Here is an 18149-nt window from a genome sequence, read left to right as displayed (position 1 = left end):
CCCCCACGCAGCTGCCTTTCTCTCCCTCTCGCCTCCAGCTGCCATGGCTCCTTCCAAATTCCTCAAGTTCCCACCGCCGCCTCCCTTGTGGGCCGACCTGCTCCAGCCAATTGCACACACATCCTGGCTTCCTAGGGTCAGACCAGCCTTTAAGCAGCTCTCATCTGTGAGGCTAGCTACAAAGCCATACATTTTCTCAGGAAAAAGACAAAAAAAACCCCAAAAATTATTTCTGTCTACACGTATAATGAGATCCAAGTAAAATGATGCTGTATATTCACTCAGTCGGGATGAATCGTGGGCCCTGCACAGATGTCCTCTTGTCCCCTGAAGAACAGCCCCGCCTACTCCAAACAGCCCCCAGATGGGCAGCCTTGCAGGCACTAAACCGTTATCTATGGGGGCACAAAACTAGAAGGTTCTTTATTAACTAGGAGGGACCTCGGGGGAGAATTTCAGGAAAGCCAATTTTCAAACAGCTCTAAAGAGGAAGATAGGCTCTTAAGTCTACAAATAAGGCTGCCCAGTATCTTCAGCGGCAAATCTGGAAACTCAGAATTACAGTTTATGTGACAAGGAACATAATAAAGAAATAAAGGTGGGCTGTGTTCTCCCTTGCCCCTTGAACACACACCCAAATCTGGTCACAAGACTCCTCCATCAAAGGCTGCCCACGGCTGCCCCAACTCCTTAGCGCGACTCGCGAGGCCTTCCAAGATTTGGCCCCTGCAATTTCCCTCTAGTCCCCCACACCCAGCCCTCCAGGACCCTCCCGGCCCCTCTGCACTGGCTCTTGCTGTTCCTTCCACCTGGCTGCCCTCCTGCCCAATAGACACCTGCTCAGGAAGGTTCAGCAGGATAGCCCCTCCTCCATGCAGCCCTCCATTACTTTATCTCCACTGGACGCTAAAGTGTCCATCCCAGTGCCTAAAACACCCAAGTGCATGTTTGGGGTGCACAACATCAGCCTCCCCCAGGAGACTGTGAGCTCTTTGCATACCGGTTCCTTTGTCTGTGCGTGACAGTGGCCTCCAAGGTACAAAGGGCCCAGCCATCATTTTGCCTCTTTGGCTTCTTCTATTTTTCTATCTTACAACCTGACTGGTCCAATTCCATCATATATATACGTATTATATATACATATATTATATATATATATATATTTTTAAACCAATCAAATATTACACCTGGGTATGAGGGCAATACTTCCCAAGGCCCCTGAGATTTGGGTAATTTATAGTTTCTCCAGGCAAGCCTTTACCCATCACCCCCGTACCTCTGGTTCCCTTCCCACACACCATGCCAGGAATTAAAGGTGAGTTTTAGAAGAGGCAGTCACATATGGAGATGGGGGAAAGGCAGTATTCAGGAAATTACAAATATAACACAACATATAATAATGTAGCATAACAATATAATACAACATAACATAATATGATACAACATAACATAACATAACATAACCTATTTTGAGCATAAATTGGGAAAGGCACTGCGTAAAGCCAGGAAAGCGATCACAAGGGACGGAAGGGCATTATTTGAGAAAGCCCATCCGAGCGGGCTGGTTTCGACGTTCAGCACCTTCTTTTCCACTTCACAGGCACTACGGGGTTTTCTCGGGGAGTGATACTAATGCATCCTTTGGCACCATGTGCCAGCATTTCAGGGTTTTCTTCCCCAGACTTCACTAGGAATTATGCTATATTAAAACAAACAAAAACCCAGGAGCAGAATACTTCACAAACATGTGCATGTGCTCCCCAGCGTGGCCAGCACGACTATGCCTCCTCTCTCCAGCTGCAGAATCTCCCAGCCACAGGGAGGGGGCGGGGGTGCTAACCCCACCGTGCGGATGTCGTGACCGAGGCTCCACGGGCACAGAGTCAGCCGGCAGCGCACACGTCCGGGAACCCAGGACAGCTGTGCACAGAGCCAGCGCCACGTTCCGCCAGCTTTTCAAGGTGGCCTCTGTCGAGCCTCGTGCTGCTCCTAACAGCGGGGCTGGGCTTGTCTGTGGTGAGCACGTACTCCCCATTTTTTCTTGGGAGCAGTGGGTCTGTTCGTCAGGCATCCCGTCCATCTTAATGCCGCCCGGCTCTCTGGTCCAACTACAGTGCACTGGCCACAGACATGGGCCCACAGTCACACAGTCATCCAGTGAGGAGACAGAAGCCTGCCCTGGCCCACGGAAGCCATGTGAAGGGCTCAGGGCCTCCCTGAGGGAGGGAGAGAGAGGCCAGGAGAGGCTGCTGGCTGCAGCCTCCACTCAGGCCCCTGTCCACGGTCCTGTGCATGGGAGCAGGTGGCTGGTGACCACAGGGCCCCAGCTCAACCTTGAGGTGGCCCCTGAGTCTGGAGGCAGCCCCTGGATTGTACAGTCAGGCGGGGTACTAAGAGCTACATCCCAGCGAGGGGCCTGCTCCGACAGGCTCTTCTCCCATCTGCTAATAGAACAAATGGACGTGACAGACTTGGGGCGCGAACACCTCTTCATTTCCGAAGTCCCACTTTCCCTCATCCGCACAGACAGCACCGTCAGGCCCCACCTTCCACCACAGTATACCTCGTCCTTTTTTACCTGGAGCCCCTTCCCTCTATCCCCACCTCTCTCTAGCATCAGACACAATCAGCAGGAAAACACTGCTGGAAGCTTCCAGCCAGACATAACTGTCCTCCTCCTCTTGCCCCTTCCCCGGGCTTCAGGTCACGTCTCTCAAGCCTGGTCACTAAAGATACTCACTACAGGTGTCAAAACACCTGAGTTGTCCCCAAGCAGGCTTGCCTCCAGCGACATCCCAGTTAGGGCAGGAGATGTCAGCTGAGCGCTCAAGATCCATCACAGACCCGCCGCGCACTCCAGTGCTCCCCAGTTTCCTCGCCCCTCCGCCCCGGTGTGTCCAGATCCGTGCAGACAGTACCAGGGGCTGCGGCACCCAGCTCCCCCAGCAGCTAGGATGCCAGGTCAGAAGGGTCGCCTCAGGTAGTCTCAGGGGCAGGTCCCCTGTTGGACATCAGAGAATGATCCTAAAGGTCACCAACCCTATCACTTTAGGTGGTTCGGAGCTTTCTTCCAGAGGGGAAGGAGGGAGCAGGGTTCTTTTTTCCAAAGTCGTCCTGGTAACTATCCCTGGAAGAACCCTACGTGTTGGTCACAGGAGACACAGGAGACCTCTGGTCTTTAAGTTACTCTGAATGGTTTGCTTCCGCACCTTCCACCAAAGGTGCCTGGCCAAGTCCACAGGCAAAGCCCTTCTGAGGAAGGAACATTCTAGGTACACCTCTGCCAGAGACACCCTACCAGATCCCAGGCTCCTGGTCACAAAACTTCCCATCCAGCACTTACAAACGTTGCCAGTCACTGGTTCAGGAGTCAAAACGCCCAGCAGACTCAGGCTGTCGTGCCTCAGCGGCCGGACTGGCCCTGTGCTCCGGCCCCACAGCCTCACACACACTCTACACCCAGTCCCCTCCACCTTCTTCCCCAAGAGCAGGGTCCCTCGGACACTGATGCTGTGGGGGGACCTTCTCTTCCCCACAGCCCTGCCCTGGAGAGTGTGCCTTTGGGCCATTCTCTCTCCCCTGAGCATTAGAGAAAAGGAACACAGTCCCAGGATCCTCCTCAGAACGAGGCTGGGCCAGGAAATTCCACGCATGACCAACATGTGTACAGATGTTTTCCCTAAAGTAAAGCTAGCCACTCCAGCCTTCTTCCTGGAAAATACTCCCACTTCCAGGCCTGCCTCCCTCCACAGAACAATTAGCCATTATGAACTTCCAGCAGGGCCCCGATGAATGGTTAAGAGGAACAACTCTCAGAAGTTGGGCCCCTTTGATCCAGACTGTTCCCGGAGTTCCAGAGACCCAGACCTGATCCCCATTAGAGATGGCATTTACCGGGGAGAGCCTCGGGAAACGCCGCTCCCCCCAAAAGCAAGCCAGCCACACACGGGTTGGCAACTTTCACTCTGACATTCTGCTCCCCTGAGTATTTCCCCCAGCCCAGACAAAGAGCAGCCCGAGCTCCAACAGATGCCAAGCTTCAAGTTCAACAAAGAGTCTATCTTTAGCCAAGTCCCACTCAGGATGAACCTGGTAAACAACCACCTTTTTTGGAAACTGATCGTTTGAGCATCCCTGAGGAGATGGAAGGAATCAGAAAAAACATGACACTTTAGGGCAAAGACACAAGGTAAGACACAAGGGTAGGCCACAGTCATGGGCCCACGGTCCATCATTTTTATCCCCAAATTAACCATCCACTGCCTTCCTCTGGGGAGAGAGAATCTGCAATCTCAGCACCTTCGCTGCCCTGGGAGGAAGCCCCAGTCCCTGCTCATCAAACGATACAGTCCATCTAAAAATATATTTTTTAGCAAATCGGAAGTTAAAGAGACTCAAATGACTGCCAGACTCTCTGAATGAAGACCAGCAGGAAAGGCCCGAGTGGTGTTTCACAAATGATGGGCTTGTGGGATCTGAAACAACGTTCTGGCAAAAATAGGCTCCCCATGACTTCTAAGATCCTGACGTTTCAGCTCTAAAATTCCCTGAGTCTGGGTCTCCACAAACACGTTGGAGCAAGCGAAGCCCGGATGCGGAGAGCAGCTCCCTGGGCCGGACAGTTGGCCTGCGTTCTCCGCCGCACGAGGACACAGAGCAAACTGGGCGGGGGCTGCCCCCACCCCTGCCCGGAGCCAGAGGCTGCTCCTGCCTCCACTTAAGGACGAAGCAGAGGAAACCGTGGAAGGGGCCAATCCAGAAACTACCTTTTGCAATCAGGAGGGCTAGCAGGTGCAAAACATGCTCTAGGAAGCCCACCAGCCCCGCAGGGACTTTCCTGCACAGCCGGGGCAGAACCTGTGCAGAAGACTCAACTTCCTGGCCCCGGGAGCTGCTCTCCTTTGCAAGGGCTAAGAACGCAGAAACAAAAGGAATCCACTGCAGTTTGCCCTCCACGCTTCCCCCTCTGCCGCCTCCCCACGCTCCCCCCTCCACGCCCCACCGCTGCCCCAGCCTCCTCTGAAGCCTCTGGAGCTCAGGCAGGAGCTGCCTCGTCTACCCAAGAGGCTTCCTCAGGTGGAAGAGATGAAGGCGGCAAGAGACACCCACCGAGAGATGGCCAGAGAGAGCGCAGAGCTGAGCACACAGCTCTCTAAGAAGAGCAAACCGTGTGAGAGGGGAGAAAGGGAGACGGAGAGAGGCCCCAGCTGCCCCAGCTGTCACGGAACTGACCTGCTGGCCGCTGAGCCATGGTGCACTTTCCTGGGACGCTGTGGGAACAGCATTTAGACAGGGTCACACGTCCCTCAGCCAGTGGCACTGGCTGGCTCTTGTGTCACCACACGGTGGCGACAGGCAGGCCGATCACCAAACTGGCTGTCCCTGCGGCCGTGGGTCCAGTCCTCATATGGGGCCCGGAGAACCTTAACACCTGAGGTCCAGTCAAGTTCCCACTGCCCCCCAAGTCCCCGCTGCGGGCCCCCCTCCGCGGGCTCAGTGTGGAACAGATGTGCCAATGACTGTGCTATATGCGTTCAATGAGACACTTAGCGAGCATGTCCTGTGCTGTGCGAGTGACTGGGGACAAACAGGATAAACGGATGCTCTCAAGATCCTTCCATTCTGACGAGACCCGTGGAAAGAGGCAAAGCAAATAACTACCAACGGGCAGAGAATTACCAAGAACTCACACAGGAGAAGGCTACAGAGCCGTGGTGTCCAACACAACTCTCTCCTGCCAGACGCAGCAATTTCAATTAAAATTTAAAATCCAGTTTCTTGGAGGGGCCGCCCACATTTTGAGGGCTCAAAAGCCACATGTGGCTAGGTGGCAGTCATACTGGGCCGTGCGGATTATAGAACTTTTCCATCATCCCAGAAGGTTCTACTGGACAGCACTGGAGAGTAACGGCAGAAAAAGCTATGTTGGACTGAAGCTGGAGAAGGAGCCAGTCCGGCCAGCACAGCACAGAACGCTTTCTGGACCAGCTACAGCACATGCAAAGGCCCTGAGATGGCTGAGCACTGCATGTTCAAAGAGTTGACAGGTGCTCAGTGTGGGTGGAGAGCAGCTGGCAAGGGGAGGTGGGAGGCCAGTCCTGCAGCACCCTCCCCCCCACGGGGAAGCCAGGACTTCAGATGGAAAGCCATGGGAAGCAGACACAGGGAAGGGCCATGATCCAGGCCCTGTGTTTAAGGAAGAAGGAAAGAGAGGGAAGAGAAGACCAGACTTTACTACCAGGTTTCTGGGGGCAGCAGCTGGCTGGCTAGGGAGCCATGCGCTGAGACAGGGAGGGGCACTGGGACTGGGTTGGTGCGTATATAGGTTATTCGTGTTTGAGAGAAGGAAAGTCATCAGTTAAGTTTTAGATACTCAAAGCCCGAGCTCTCTGTCAGAAACCCGAGAGGAGTCACGAAATGAGCTGCTGGCGCTCGGAGGAGAGGGAAGGGTAGAGACCAGGCGTTCTTGGTATGGAAGAGTACTCAAGTCCATGAGACATCTTGGGGAGAGCAGAGAGAGACATCAGCTTGGCCCAGGCCAAAGACCTGAGGATCCCTGAGCTCATATACGGTCATGAGGGTAGGGGACACGGAGCCCTGTGCCACCCCAACCAGCTGTATGACCGGGGGCAGGGGGTCAGCAAACTATGACCCACCGCCTGCTTGTGTAAACAGGGTTGCCTAGAACAACGGCTTACTAATGGCCTGTGACTGCTTTCACACTTGAACAGGAGAGCTGAGTTCCTGCAACAAAGACCATCTGGCCTGCAAAGTCCACAGTACTTACTCTTCAGCCCTGTACAAAAAATGTTTGCTGAGCCCCCGACTGCTCTCCCAACCTCAGAGAGCCCTCGGTTTCCTCACCTATAAAATGGGGGTGGAAGTGCGTGTCTCATAGGATTCACAGATATAAAAGTTCTATAAGGGGAAACACCCAGCACATGAAAGTTTCTGCTAAATCGAGTCTGCTGGGCCGGGGACTGCAGAATCCCTCACTCTCGGCTTTCCCACTGCAGCATCCAGCTCTGTTTCCGTGTTCCGTGATGCAAAGAGCACACACCTGCTCTCCAGAAACAACGGCTAACCTGCGTCTGTAAGTACAAACAGTGTCCTCTGAGCGACTGCCCACGTAGGCTGGGTGTGTGCGAGCGACTCGGGCTAAGTCGGCTCTTCGCCGCCAGCCAGCCCCACGCCCCAGGACTCCCACCCAGGCTGAAACCCAAGCATTAGTCCATGAACAATTGGTTTTCACGGAGCCACTGTGTGCAGTGCCCAAGTCCTCACCATCAATCTTAAGGGGAGAGGAGGGAATTATTCAACGTCCTTTGCTTACCCAGGAACTCGCCCATCTCAGGCAATCCATCTGGCAAGGACAGCCAATCACATTGCTGGCAAGGACAGCCAATCACATTGCTGGCAAGGACAGCCAATCACATTGCTGGCAAGGACAGCCAATCACATTGCTGGCTGAAGTGGTTCCTAGGCAACCAAAGACAGAGCCACAGAAAGAACCCGCAGACAGTGGAAAGAAACATGGGGATGGGGGCTGAGGGTCAAGGCGGGGAGAGTGGCCCAGACTCCACTGACCCAGAGGTAACGCTCGCCCGTCCTGGCTCCTCACCCCACCATCCGTGGGCGGCGCCCCAGCCCAGCGCCCCAGCCCAGTGCCCCAGCAGAAAGGGACAGCATGAGTTCCCAGGCAACCGGCAGCTACCCGGAGGGCCTTGGAATGTTCTTGGCCGTCAGCTCACCTTAGAGAAAGCCTACAGGTAAGCCCCACAGAGAAAGCAGTAAAGGGCAACAGGGGCCATACTGGACGCATCTAGGAACAACAGCCGAGGAAAAGTACCTGCTATCGGACTCCATGTTTTTGCAAACCACCCCCATAATCCATTTGTTGAAACTCTAATCCCCAGTGTGTTGGCATCTGGACGTGGTACCTGAGGGAAGTAATTAGGTCACAAGGGTGGAGCCCTCGTGAATGGTGTCAGCTCCTTCAAAAAAGACACATATTTTTCCCTCTCCCCGCCCCCCCCCCGTCCCCCGTACTCCCTCTCCCTTCTCCACCATCCTCCTCCCCTCTCTCCCCCACCACAAATCTCTGCTCCCTTGGCTGTGGCCAGGGAAGCACGGAGGGCACAACCATATGTAAACCTGGAAGAAGGTCCTCACCAGACACCAAATCTGTCAGCACCCTGACCTCCCGGGACCTGAAGCCCCCAGAACCCAGAGCCAACAGGGTCTGCTGTTGAAGCGCCCCCGGCTGTGGTATTTTTGTCCCAGCAACCTGAACTAAGAGCCCCCAGCAGATTCCTTCACGACTCGGGCAATGCCCAGTTGCCCAGCCTTCGGAGGGTCGGGGGAACAAAACTACTAAATTTCGTCCAGCGCTAATATACAAAGTGAAAGGCACTTCCTGGAGCTGGACAGCCACCTGCAGCCCGCAGCAGGGATGCTGTCATTTAAGCGAAATGACTTCGCCAAGGGTCACCTCATGAAAGATCCAGGGAGGCCTAAAGACTGATCCTTATCAGGAGCTCCAGCAGCCCTCTCCGGCCCCTTCCGAGCTACTGAAATGACAGCAATTTCCAGGCACATAGTGTCCCCACTTTTGCCACAGCCCGGTGCTCTTGTCTTCTGAGTCTTCACAGACAAGGGTCCTCCCCTCTGAGAAACCCTGGGAGGCAGGTGGGGACTGAACAGCCTCCCACCCGGAAAGAGAGGACGGAGGATCGGGGGCCACAGGAGAAGGAAGGGCCCAAGTCTCTGCTTCCTCTACTTTCTCATCTGTAACTCAGATGGGTGCACAGGTCTGTCCCCTGCCCCATGAGGTCCACCCACAAGTTCTCCCTGGCCTAGCCACTGTCTCAGTTACTGTTCTCAGCCCACCTGCTTGTCAAACCGCAGCCCAAACTCATCAACTTTCCCCCAGGCTCCCAATCCAGTTCTCCTGTCCTGGCAAAGGCGACATCGTTCTCTTAGTCCGAGAGGAGCGTAAAACCTTCACTGCGTCCCTGCCACCATGTGCAACCTTCCCCCACCCCCACCAAGGCCGGCTGCTCCTGGCTTCCTTGCCTTTCTCCACCTGGCCTGGCCCTCCTACTCTGATCTACAGGAGCATGGCGGCACGGGGTTCCCCTAGCTGATCAGGAGCCCTAGGAAAGGGCGTGGGGGGGGGTGCGGCTCCAACCACACAAAGGGTAAAATACTTCCTGCTGCTGCACTTAGCAGAGGCTGAGCCACAAGGGGCTGCCCGGGAGAGAAGGCACAGGCAGGAGCGGCCAGTCTGACCCACAGCCGCTGCCATGCTCCCTGGAGCACTTCCTGTCCCCTCCCCCCCATCCCCTCCACCCCCCACTGTCCAGCCATCCACGCTGGGAAGGAGTGTTTTCTGCAGAGGATTTCTTCTCTCCCAGCCACTCCTGTTCTGTTTGGAAACAGAGGCTACTGCTGCTACTGGACCTTCTTTCCTGGACAGCGAAGAAGCAGCCCAGAAGTGGTCAGAGTTCCTCAGGGACCAGGAAGGAGATGCCTAGCTAGCTCGGGGCTTCTCAAACTCTCTTTTCTACATACAACTCACCTGGCATCTTTACAAATCTCTCGTTAGGGGCGCCTGGGTGGCTCAGAAGGTTAAGCCTTTGGCTCAGGTCATGATCTCAGGGTCCTGGGATCAAGGCCCGCATCAGGCTCTCTGCTAAGCGGGGAGCCTAACTTCCCCGCCTGCCTCTCTGCCTACTTGTGATCTCTGTCTCTCTGTCAAATAAATTTTTTTAAAAATCTTAAAAACAAAAACAAAACTCCGGCTAAGTGGAGATTTGGATTCAGCTAGTCTGGTGGCCGGGGGCGGGGGGGGGGGGCCCTGAGGACATCTGTAACAAGCCCCTGGGCGAAGCTGATGGAGAGTCGGGAGACCACCCTGGGAGGAGCAAAGGCAGGGTCAGTGCTAGAGCTTCCAAGCCCCTGCCCCACCTCCCAGCACCAAGGGCCTTCCTGCTCCTCCAGACCAAGCAGGAGACCCAGGACTCACCTACCCCACCCCGACCCACTTACCAGACTGCACTCTGTACAGAGCGACACCACCAGCTGGGGCTACAAAAGCTGCCCAAAGACCCCCCAAACCTGAAATCAGAAGGAAAGACATCCTGGAACTAACAAAATTCCTGCAGGCACTTCCAGATCATCTTGCCTCCCTCGGTCCTTGGGTTTCACTCTTCTGCAAAGGCCCAGCTCAGGCCCACCTTTCCACAGAGCAAAAGGAGAAATGGCCCCCCTGGATTCCAGGTTTCATGGATGGTGTCTCCGCAGGTGTGCACCCCGAGTCCGTCTCCATCCCCGCAACCCCCACAACAGCAGAACCTCCTTTTTCCTCCTTGAACCAGGTGCTGCCCTGAGTTCTGTTATTACTCACACACACACATTTTTAGGCGCATAGAAATACAGACTATCGTGAAAGGCTTGTGCCTGTACAGAAAAGGGGTGCTCTCTTAACACATTTTTTTAAACCTCTGGACTGGAAATGAGTGACCCTGTACTGGAAAAACAAGCTCTGATTACTGAGACAGCCGAGTTGGGATTTTAGAGAAGAGCCGTTGCTAGACATGGCACCAGCCCCGAACATTCCCTCTCTCTTCATTGCAAAAAAAAAAAAAGGTTAGGCGAATGGACAGTGGGATCTGTGAGCGACTATCCTACAGACCCATATTTAGAGACATCGCACAAGCAGCCCTTCCGGGAGACACACCCCGGGCTGGTGCACGGGGAAGAAATCAACAGACAATACTGATAAGCGGCTCCCAGCACAATGTGGCCCGTGCGACTGGAGATTCACTGCAACACCACTATCCCCACAAGGCAGAATCTCAGGGACCTTACCAAAAGGCAGCTTCTGCCTAAAACAGAATCTCCCCCAAACTCAGCCCTCAGCCAACAGAGTACGGGTCATTTGTTAACTGGATGAGGAAAGAGGGCGGGGCTACTAGGGGCTGGTGAGCTCAATTTCCAATGGCTGAGGAGCGTATTTTCCCAAACATGTGGTCACATTGTCTTTTCCAAGTCCCGTCTGCTCTTTGACAGGCGTGAGACCTGATACCAGCTAGCTGGGGACTGCCCCCCTCCTCCCCGCCCCCCCCCACTCACTGATTTCCTGTTTAGAGACTTAAAAAAAATAGGTTGAAATTGTTCTCTTCTGCCCAGGCTGGAACCTTTCACGGTGGTTTGTATTTCCACGCATCTAACAATACTACACATGGACGAGAAACAGGGTAGGCATAGTCCAGGGCTCATGGCATTAAAAAAAAAAAGTCTCCAGCTTGATGGGCCTCCCGTTGTAAGATGACCCTTTCCCAAGCTACAAGGATGAAGACAAATGATCGGTGCACACCTGCTCCTAACTATGGCTAAAGAGACCCTGGAAAACCATGAGGCTCAGCCCCGCATTACATCACCGCACTGAGACAGCTCCTCATTGAAGCCCAGGCTCGGGGACCAGGAGGAAGCCCCACATGGCTCGGGGTCCCTACTACCCCCGTCCCTACTACACCTGCAGACCAAGCCCCGCTTATCTTTTAATCAACACATTAATGGTTCTCACCAAGCAACCACTTTACCTACTGCCCCACCCCCAAACTCCCCAAAAATACTCTTTTCTGAAACACATTCTTCTCTTTGGGAAAGCAGAGTAGGTAAGGCTGGGATGGGAAGGCCCACTCTGGACACGAGCCTGAGCTGCCGAAAGGTGCCCCTGGCAGCCAGATCGGCTCGGTAAGCCCCATCCTCCAGACATGCCAGGGAAGGAAATGGAGCAAACCATACAGAAATGGCAATTCTAACTAACACCCAGCCAGGATAAAGGCCACTTCTGGGCAAATCAGCTCTGCGGTTTAGAGAAAAGATCGGTTCCTGAATCAATGCACAGTCAAACCCGGCTTCCACTGGCGGACCAATGACAAGACTTGGGCCGGCTTCACAAATAATAGCAAGCAGCCTCGGCCCCAACAGTGTCCATCGGAGTGAGTGTGGATGATGCCTAGGCTAAGAGGACTGAATGTCCACTAGCCATGATCCACACCATCTGCTGGCCACGCGGCCAGCTGCCCCTAAACTGGTCTGTCTCCATGGCCACCAAGCTGCCACACTCAGGGGCTCTTCCCAAGAGGCCCGGCCGATCCGCTGCAGGAAATACCACTGTGCCGGGGGTGCAGAGTTAAGATGCCCACGGTAGGAGCCCCGGAACATGCACTGGCCTGCTGAACTGAAATCGAACGCCAGAGGGTCATTTCGTCCCCCGCCTCCTTTGGTGGGGGTGGGGCAGTATCCTGGCGCTGCCAGATGCCCATTCCAGAGGGAGCACCAAATGCCACAAGGAGCAGCCACCAGGCAAAGCCGCGCAAGGCTGCCGGGAATCCTGGGCCGGCCGCGGTTCCAGGCTGCCCCCGCATCAGGAGACTCGACACTAACAAAGCCCAGGCAGCCTCTCCTCCACCCGGGGAGGAGGAGCGGGGGGAGGGTCCGGGCTGGCCCGGCGGAGCACTTACATTGCCTCGGAAGCCTCCAGGTTCCGGTCGCTGGCTGGGACTGGCTGCAGGGACTGCGACCCTCCCATCCTCGCTGCGCCCTGGCGAGCACACTAGCCGCGAGCGGGGCCAGCGTCCTGGCGCGGTTCCTGCAGCCGGGAGCCGGGGCGGGCCGGCCGGCGGCCGGGGCTGCTGCACTGCAGATGGGAGCAGCTGCGGGCATCCGTGGCGGCGGCAGCGGGGAGCGGCGGCTGAGGGCCCGAGCCGGAGCCCGGGGAGCGAGCGCCGCGGAAGTGTGCGCGCGAGTGTGGTCGGCGCGCGCCTAAGATGTGCGCGAGTGTGGCCGGCGCGCGCGGCTCTGCCCGGGGCGCGCGAGTGTGAGCGTGAGCGCCGGTGTGGTCCAAGCGGAGCTGCTCCTAAACCCCTCGGCAGACCGGCTTCTGTGTGTGACACGGTGATGTCATCACCGCCGAGCGCCCCGACGCCTGCATCTCCACAAAGCTCCGTCGCAGCCTCCGGAAACGGGCCGGAGGAGGGAGGGCGAAGACCCTCCCTCGGCACCCACGCGGCCTCCCCCAGCCTCGCCCAGACCGCCCGCATTGTGTGGCTTTGAAATGCAAATGCACTGTGGGCTGGGGAAGGGGGGGAAGGGGGGAGGGGCGTGGTGGTCTCCGCCTGGCTGACCGCAGAGAGAAGTGGGGGTAATCTCACCCTGGCTGGCTCATCCTTCCAGGAGGAAGGGAAAGAAACCTCCCGGCCCTGGGGTGTGTGTGTGCAGGCGGAGAGGGCAGGTCAACAGGCTGCAGTGGGAAATGGATGAGATGTGTGCGGCCTCCCACTGCCGGCTTCTGCCGCCTCGGTCGTGGGGGGGCAGCGTCGCCAGGCAGGAGCCCGATGAAGCTTGTGTACCACGGAGCTTCCAGGGCCTGGCCCCCTGTTCACAGAGAGCCCAGGCCCGACCTCCAATTTGCTCTCACAATGCGGACGGTGGGCAAGGCGGAGAGAAAGCAGCACAGGGCCAGCCATGGGGTGGGCAACCCCACCTTTGGCCACCAGGTGAATTCTCCACGGAGAGGCCCTGAGCAAATGCTCATCCTAACTGTAGGCCTGGCAAGCTGATGAGCCCAGGCCAGGCCACCAGGTGTCCAGGGAAAAGGCAGCTTGCTGTGACCTCCAACCAATGGCCCATCTCTGTGATTCTAAACATACCCCATGGTGGTGTCCCCAGCACCCACCCCACAGCCTGGCTAGGACAACAGTGCCCACCTAGCCAGGTCCCCCACCTGGCTCCAGCTACCTCAGAAAGGTTCAAGGCTGGGGCTGGGGCCTTCTCATCAAAAGCTGTTAGGGCAGGGTTTCATGTCTCAGGTTCAGAGGTTCGGGGCACACCTGGGAGCCTGACCATTTGCCCCTGCTCTGCTTTCTGTGCAACTGCATCCAGAGCTCCAAACACAGACAGACAAGGGAATTAAAGTGAGCCCCTGAGGGTAAGTTGAAAACCCTTCTACACTTTCCCAGTGTGCCTTCACCCCACGCCGTAGTGAGCTTAACATGCATCTAAACTGGGGCTAAAAGAAAAACAAATTGAAAACAGAACTGCTCAAAGCATCTGAGAATGTCCTCCAATGCCCTGAGTGTTTTCTGAAACTGTGGCAAGGATATGTGGACAGGACCTTTGCAGTCTGCAGCTCATAATGTCAGAAGTGTTCTAGACTTCATGGTGGGCTGCCTTTCCTCTGTGCCTGTTTAAGATTAGGGTCAAACAAAAAGCCAGAAAAATCAAAACTGTTTCCCAGGACGCAGCAACATGAAATTTCCAGGAAACGCTGAGAAGGTTTACTTTTGCATTTCCATGAAGACGGCTAATGACTGTGTCCCTCTTGCAGGGAAGGTCACTGCCAGGGTGGAGGAGGCTTGCTCTGGAGAGCACCTTCTGGCTGCTTGTCACTCACTGCCAGGGCAGGGCGTCATCTGGGCTTGGGGATCCTGCCCTGTGTTCCCCTCCAATGCCCCGAGGCTTTGCTTCCCACTAGACAGCCCATCTCTTGGGCCCCGTGGGCCGTTGGGAGTCCCAGCAACCCTATCACGGGGAGCTAAAGATTCCAAAAGCCCTAACCTAGACTTGGGTTTTTAAGGAAAGCAACCCCTTTCCTAGGCACGGAGAGTATGGCCCTGAGCCAAACTTGGCACTACAGCAGTGAAGAAGCAAAATCAGAACCCATCTGCTTTTCCGTTCGTGACACACGAGAGCACAGAACCATCCAAGTATCCTCCTTGCCCCTCGCAGGTAGGGGTTCGCTGCAAAAAATTGGAGAGAGCTTCAAAAGGAGACCGGAATTCAAATCCTGGCTTCTCCTTCATTGTGGGGTGGCCTGGAGCCAAACACTTAACCATCCCGATCTTCTGCTTCCCCAGGGGGCAAAAGAGAGAAAGCATCTATTTTGCAGGATATTGGGACGTTAAATCAAATAATATATGTGTATACATAGGGTCCCAGGAGCAGGACTCTAACTGGTGCTGAGCAATGCTAATTTTCTTTCCTTCTTTATGAGAAGCATTTTCCCCTAAGTCAGTGCCATAAAGGAAACAGAGAAGCAATAAAATGAGTTGCTTTTATTTCAAGTCCCAACGACTCTAACGTCAGGACCCACTGACACTTCACAGGCTGCCACCAACTCAGTGAGGCCAAAAACACCCCCCAAGAACCAGGGCAGAGACAAGTGCAACATGGGGACCAGCGATGCCACAGAAATCCACACAAGGTGAGCTTGCACGGCAGGCTCACGCCCTCACTGACTACTTCTTGCTGCTTAGTTTACACACAACTGAAACAGATTTGGTCATCTAGTAACTGAGCCGACAGAAAATGTAAAATGAGAAAAGGGGGGTGGGGGGAAGGAGAGCTGTTCTGGAAGGACAAGGTCTGGCTGTGGGCTGCAGGGGCGTCCCAAGTTTGTGCACTCACTCTGGTCTCCCTCCCCCCCACACCCCCCCACCCCCGCCCCTTTCTCCCTCTCTGTCAGGTGAGGACAAGCAACAAGGCTGCCTTCTGCAAACCAGTGAGATAGCTCTGGCTGGGAATCCGGCCACGCCATCACCCTTGCAGCCCCCAGAACTGGGAGCCGTATGTTTCTGTTTGTACCACCCAGACCGTGCTGTTTTTGCCACAGCAGCCCAGGCCGCCCAAGACAAGCTGCTTAGCTTGGACCCCACGCCGATGCTCTGCGGACCCAGCCCTGGGTTACGGTCCTGCTCAAGGACGGCTCCTGATACAGACACCCCCACACACACTCCTGCCTGTCCCCTACCTCCCCCTCCTCCCCGCCTCACCCTGTCCCACCCAGATCATTCCACGAAGGCTAAATCATGGGTCTGTACAGTGACAAAGCACAGATTCCATCCAGAATTACTAAAGGGCAAGCAGTTAGCGCTCTAACCGCTCGCTCCCTCAGGTACATGCGCCTGCATGGAGCACCCACTGGGGCGGGGACCTGGGGCTGAGGCTACAGATGACATGCCCGTGGCTCCCCTCTGTGGACTCCGAACCTTCCGGGAGGGACGGCCTTCACGCAGCCCGGCTCGTCCTTCCTTCCTTAACACCTCTTCATTCCTAACCGGTTCCCCAGACTTCACCTGGGCCGCCCCGAGCAGAGCATTTCCCCTCCAGAGCAAACCAGTGATCCCTGGAGCTCCTAACCATGGCTGCGATGAGATCCTGAACTCAGCCGCTCTTGGGGCCTTTGGACCACGGGACACATACTCTGGGACCCTGATGCAGGCTAAGCCCACTTAGGCAACGGGCTCCCCTATCAACCCTCCCAGGATGTCTCCCAGACCCGAGAAAACTAGATACATCAAGGGTTGCACCCATCATTTCTAAAACTATTAGCAAGTCAACACATATCAACACAGCCGCCATGTACCTGGCCTGTAAATACTGAGTAAGAGGAGCCTATCCTCAGGTTACTGACACATCCCGGAAAGATGAACAAACCTCTGTGACTGAGAGAAACTCTGGTAGAGACTCTTAAATGCCAGTGAGGTCCGAGGGACTGAGCCACAGTCCAGAAGGGTGAGCCCTTTGAAGCATCTTTGATACCCCAGGAAACACATACCGGAGCGGCTCTGTCCTGGCCTGCGGCCTCGGAGAAGTCTCCAGTTGCCATAGCAGCCACGCTCTCCAAACAGGACTGATGGACCCCTGCACTGCTAATTAGCCCAAACACACACACTAAAGAAAAGTAGGTCAGATCACAGAAAAAATCCATCTGGAGAGCACGAAGAATGTAAACACAGATGGAGAATGGCCCGGGTCCTGTTTCTTCCCGTCGCTGGCCTTCCCCACCGTCCACCGTCCCGTGGTGGGGACTGCAGGAAAAGCACGAGCACTTTCTCTTTAGGGAGCCCAACTCCAGCCAGGCTCCTGCTCCACCCGGACCACCACTGCCTGTTGGCTCCTCCATTAGGGACCCCCAAAATCCACACCCTGTCCCACGACTCTGTGCTCACTGCCCTCCCCCGAGGTTCCAGCTGGTGAGAGCTCTTCCATCTCAGGCCTCCCGTGTGGCTAAGTTCCACATCCAAGTGTGAACAGGAGTCTGAGACCGGCAGGACTGGCCAGGGAACAGGACTGGGGTGGGGTGGGGGCAAGGAATGGCACACTGCTGGCACTTTCCCCACCAGGATTTATGGATCTGGGATTCCATTCTCTGGGCTTTGGAGATATAGCTTTTATGTCACACAAACTTGCTCCAAAAGCTGACCACAGCCTTCCGGAAGACGTCCCAATTCCGTATCCTGGCCTTGATCTCGTGACTCACTCCACCTGGGACTTGAGCAAGCAGGGTCCTCCCTGTGACCTCACTGCCGAGGAGGAGCCCCTCCCCACCTTCTCAGCTCTCTCGATGCCTCCTGTATCAGCCCCAGCTCTGGGCCAGCTCCTGGGAGGGAGAGTCCCCGCTGACCCTCAGACTTCTCTCAACCACTGGCAAGTCAGAGCCTTGGCATTTGCTCACGCCATTCATCCCACTTTATCCACGTGTCTGCACCTGCACTCTGCTCTCCAGTCCTGCAGCACACCCTACGCACAGCCAGGGCTCCATAAACACGTGCAGGGGACACCTCAGAGGGCGTGGGAAGAGGTCCTGGCAAGTCTTCAATCATCTGATGAACAGAGAAAGGGGAGAAGATTGATGGGTTCTTCCATTTCCGGGGCCACGGGGACCTATCCATCTTCCAGACTCCAACATTCAACTTCATATGCTTGCACTTAGGAGCCTGAGTGGTTTTCTTGGGCTGAAGCACAAGCTCAGGTAAAACCCCATCTCCTCCAGAAAGTTCGTTCTCTTTCTTCTTGGAAAGGGCTATCTACTGTACGTTCTCCTTGTCAATTTCATACCAGATCTACACATGAGACCTTCCAGAGTTCCTTCCAAGCAAAGACAGCTCTAAAGACTACCCTTTAGGAGGTAAATCCTTTCAATTCTGTCATGATCAAGAATGGAGATTGAGGGGTTCACTGTCACACCCAGAAAGGCACCCCAAAATGTGCTAGAAGAGAAATGGGTAAAGAGAGATGAGACTTGCTTTTGTTTCAAAATTACCAACGCAGGTTACAATGTTAATCTTTGATGCCCA

At 55.4% G+C, this 18149-nt stretch overlaps 1 protein-coding gene across 4 annotated transcripts in view; it reads right to left on the bottom strand.

Moving 5' to 3' along the window:
- Positions 1–18149, bottom strand: part of TACC2 (transforming acidic coiled-coil containing protein 2) — a 187420-nt gene that overhangs the window by 59852 nt on the left and 109419 nt on the right. The window contains exon 1 of one of the 4 annotated variants that reach the window (XM_044240662.1): positions 12534–12616. The exons of the other annotated variants lie outside the window; for them this stretch is intronic. Within the exon in view, the coding sequence (XP_044096597.1) occupies positions 12534–12601 (68 nt within the window). The 5' untranslated portion in view covers positions 12602–12616. Of the gene's footprint in view, positions 1–12533; positions 12617–18149 lie in introns of those variants that run through there. 4 annotated transcript variants of the gene reach the window in all.

The sequence above is a fragment of the Neovison vison genome, chromosome 2 (assembly GCF_020171115.1).
Source record: "Neovison vison isolate M4711 chromosome 2, ASM_NN_V1, whole genome shotgun sequence".
Taxonomy (NCBI): domain Eukaryota; kingdom Metazoa; phylum Chordata; class Mammalia; order Carnivora; family Mustelidae; genus Neogale; species Neogale vison.
The sequence above is the reverse complement of the archived record's forward strand: the minus strand, read 5'-3'. Positions and strand labels throughout refer to the sequence as shown.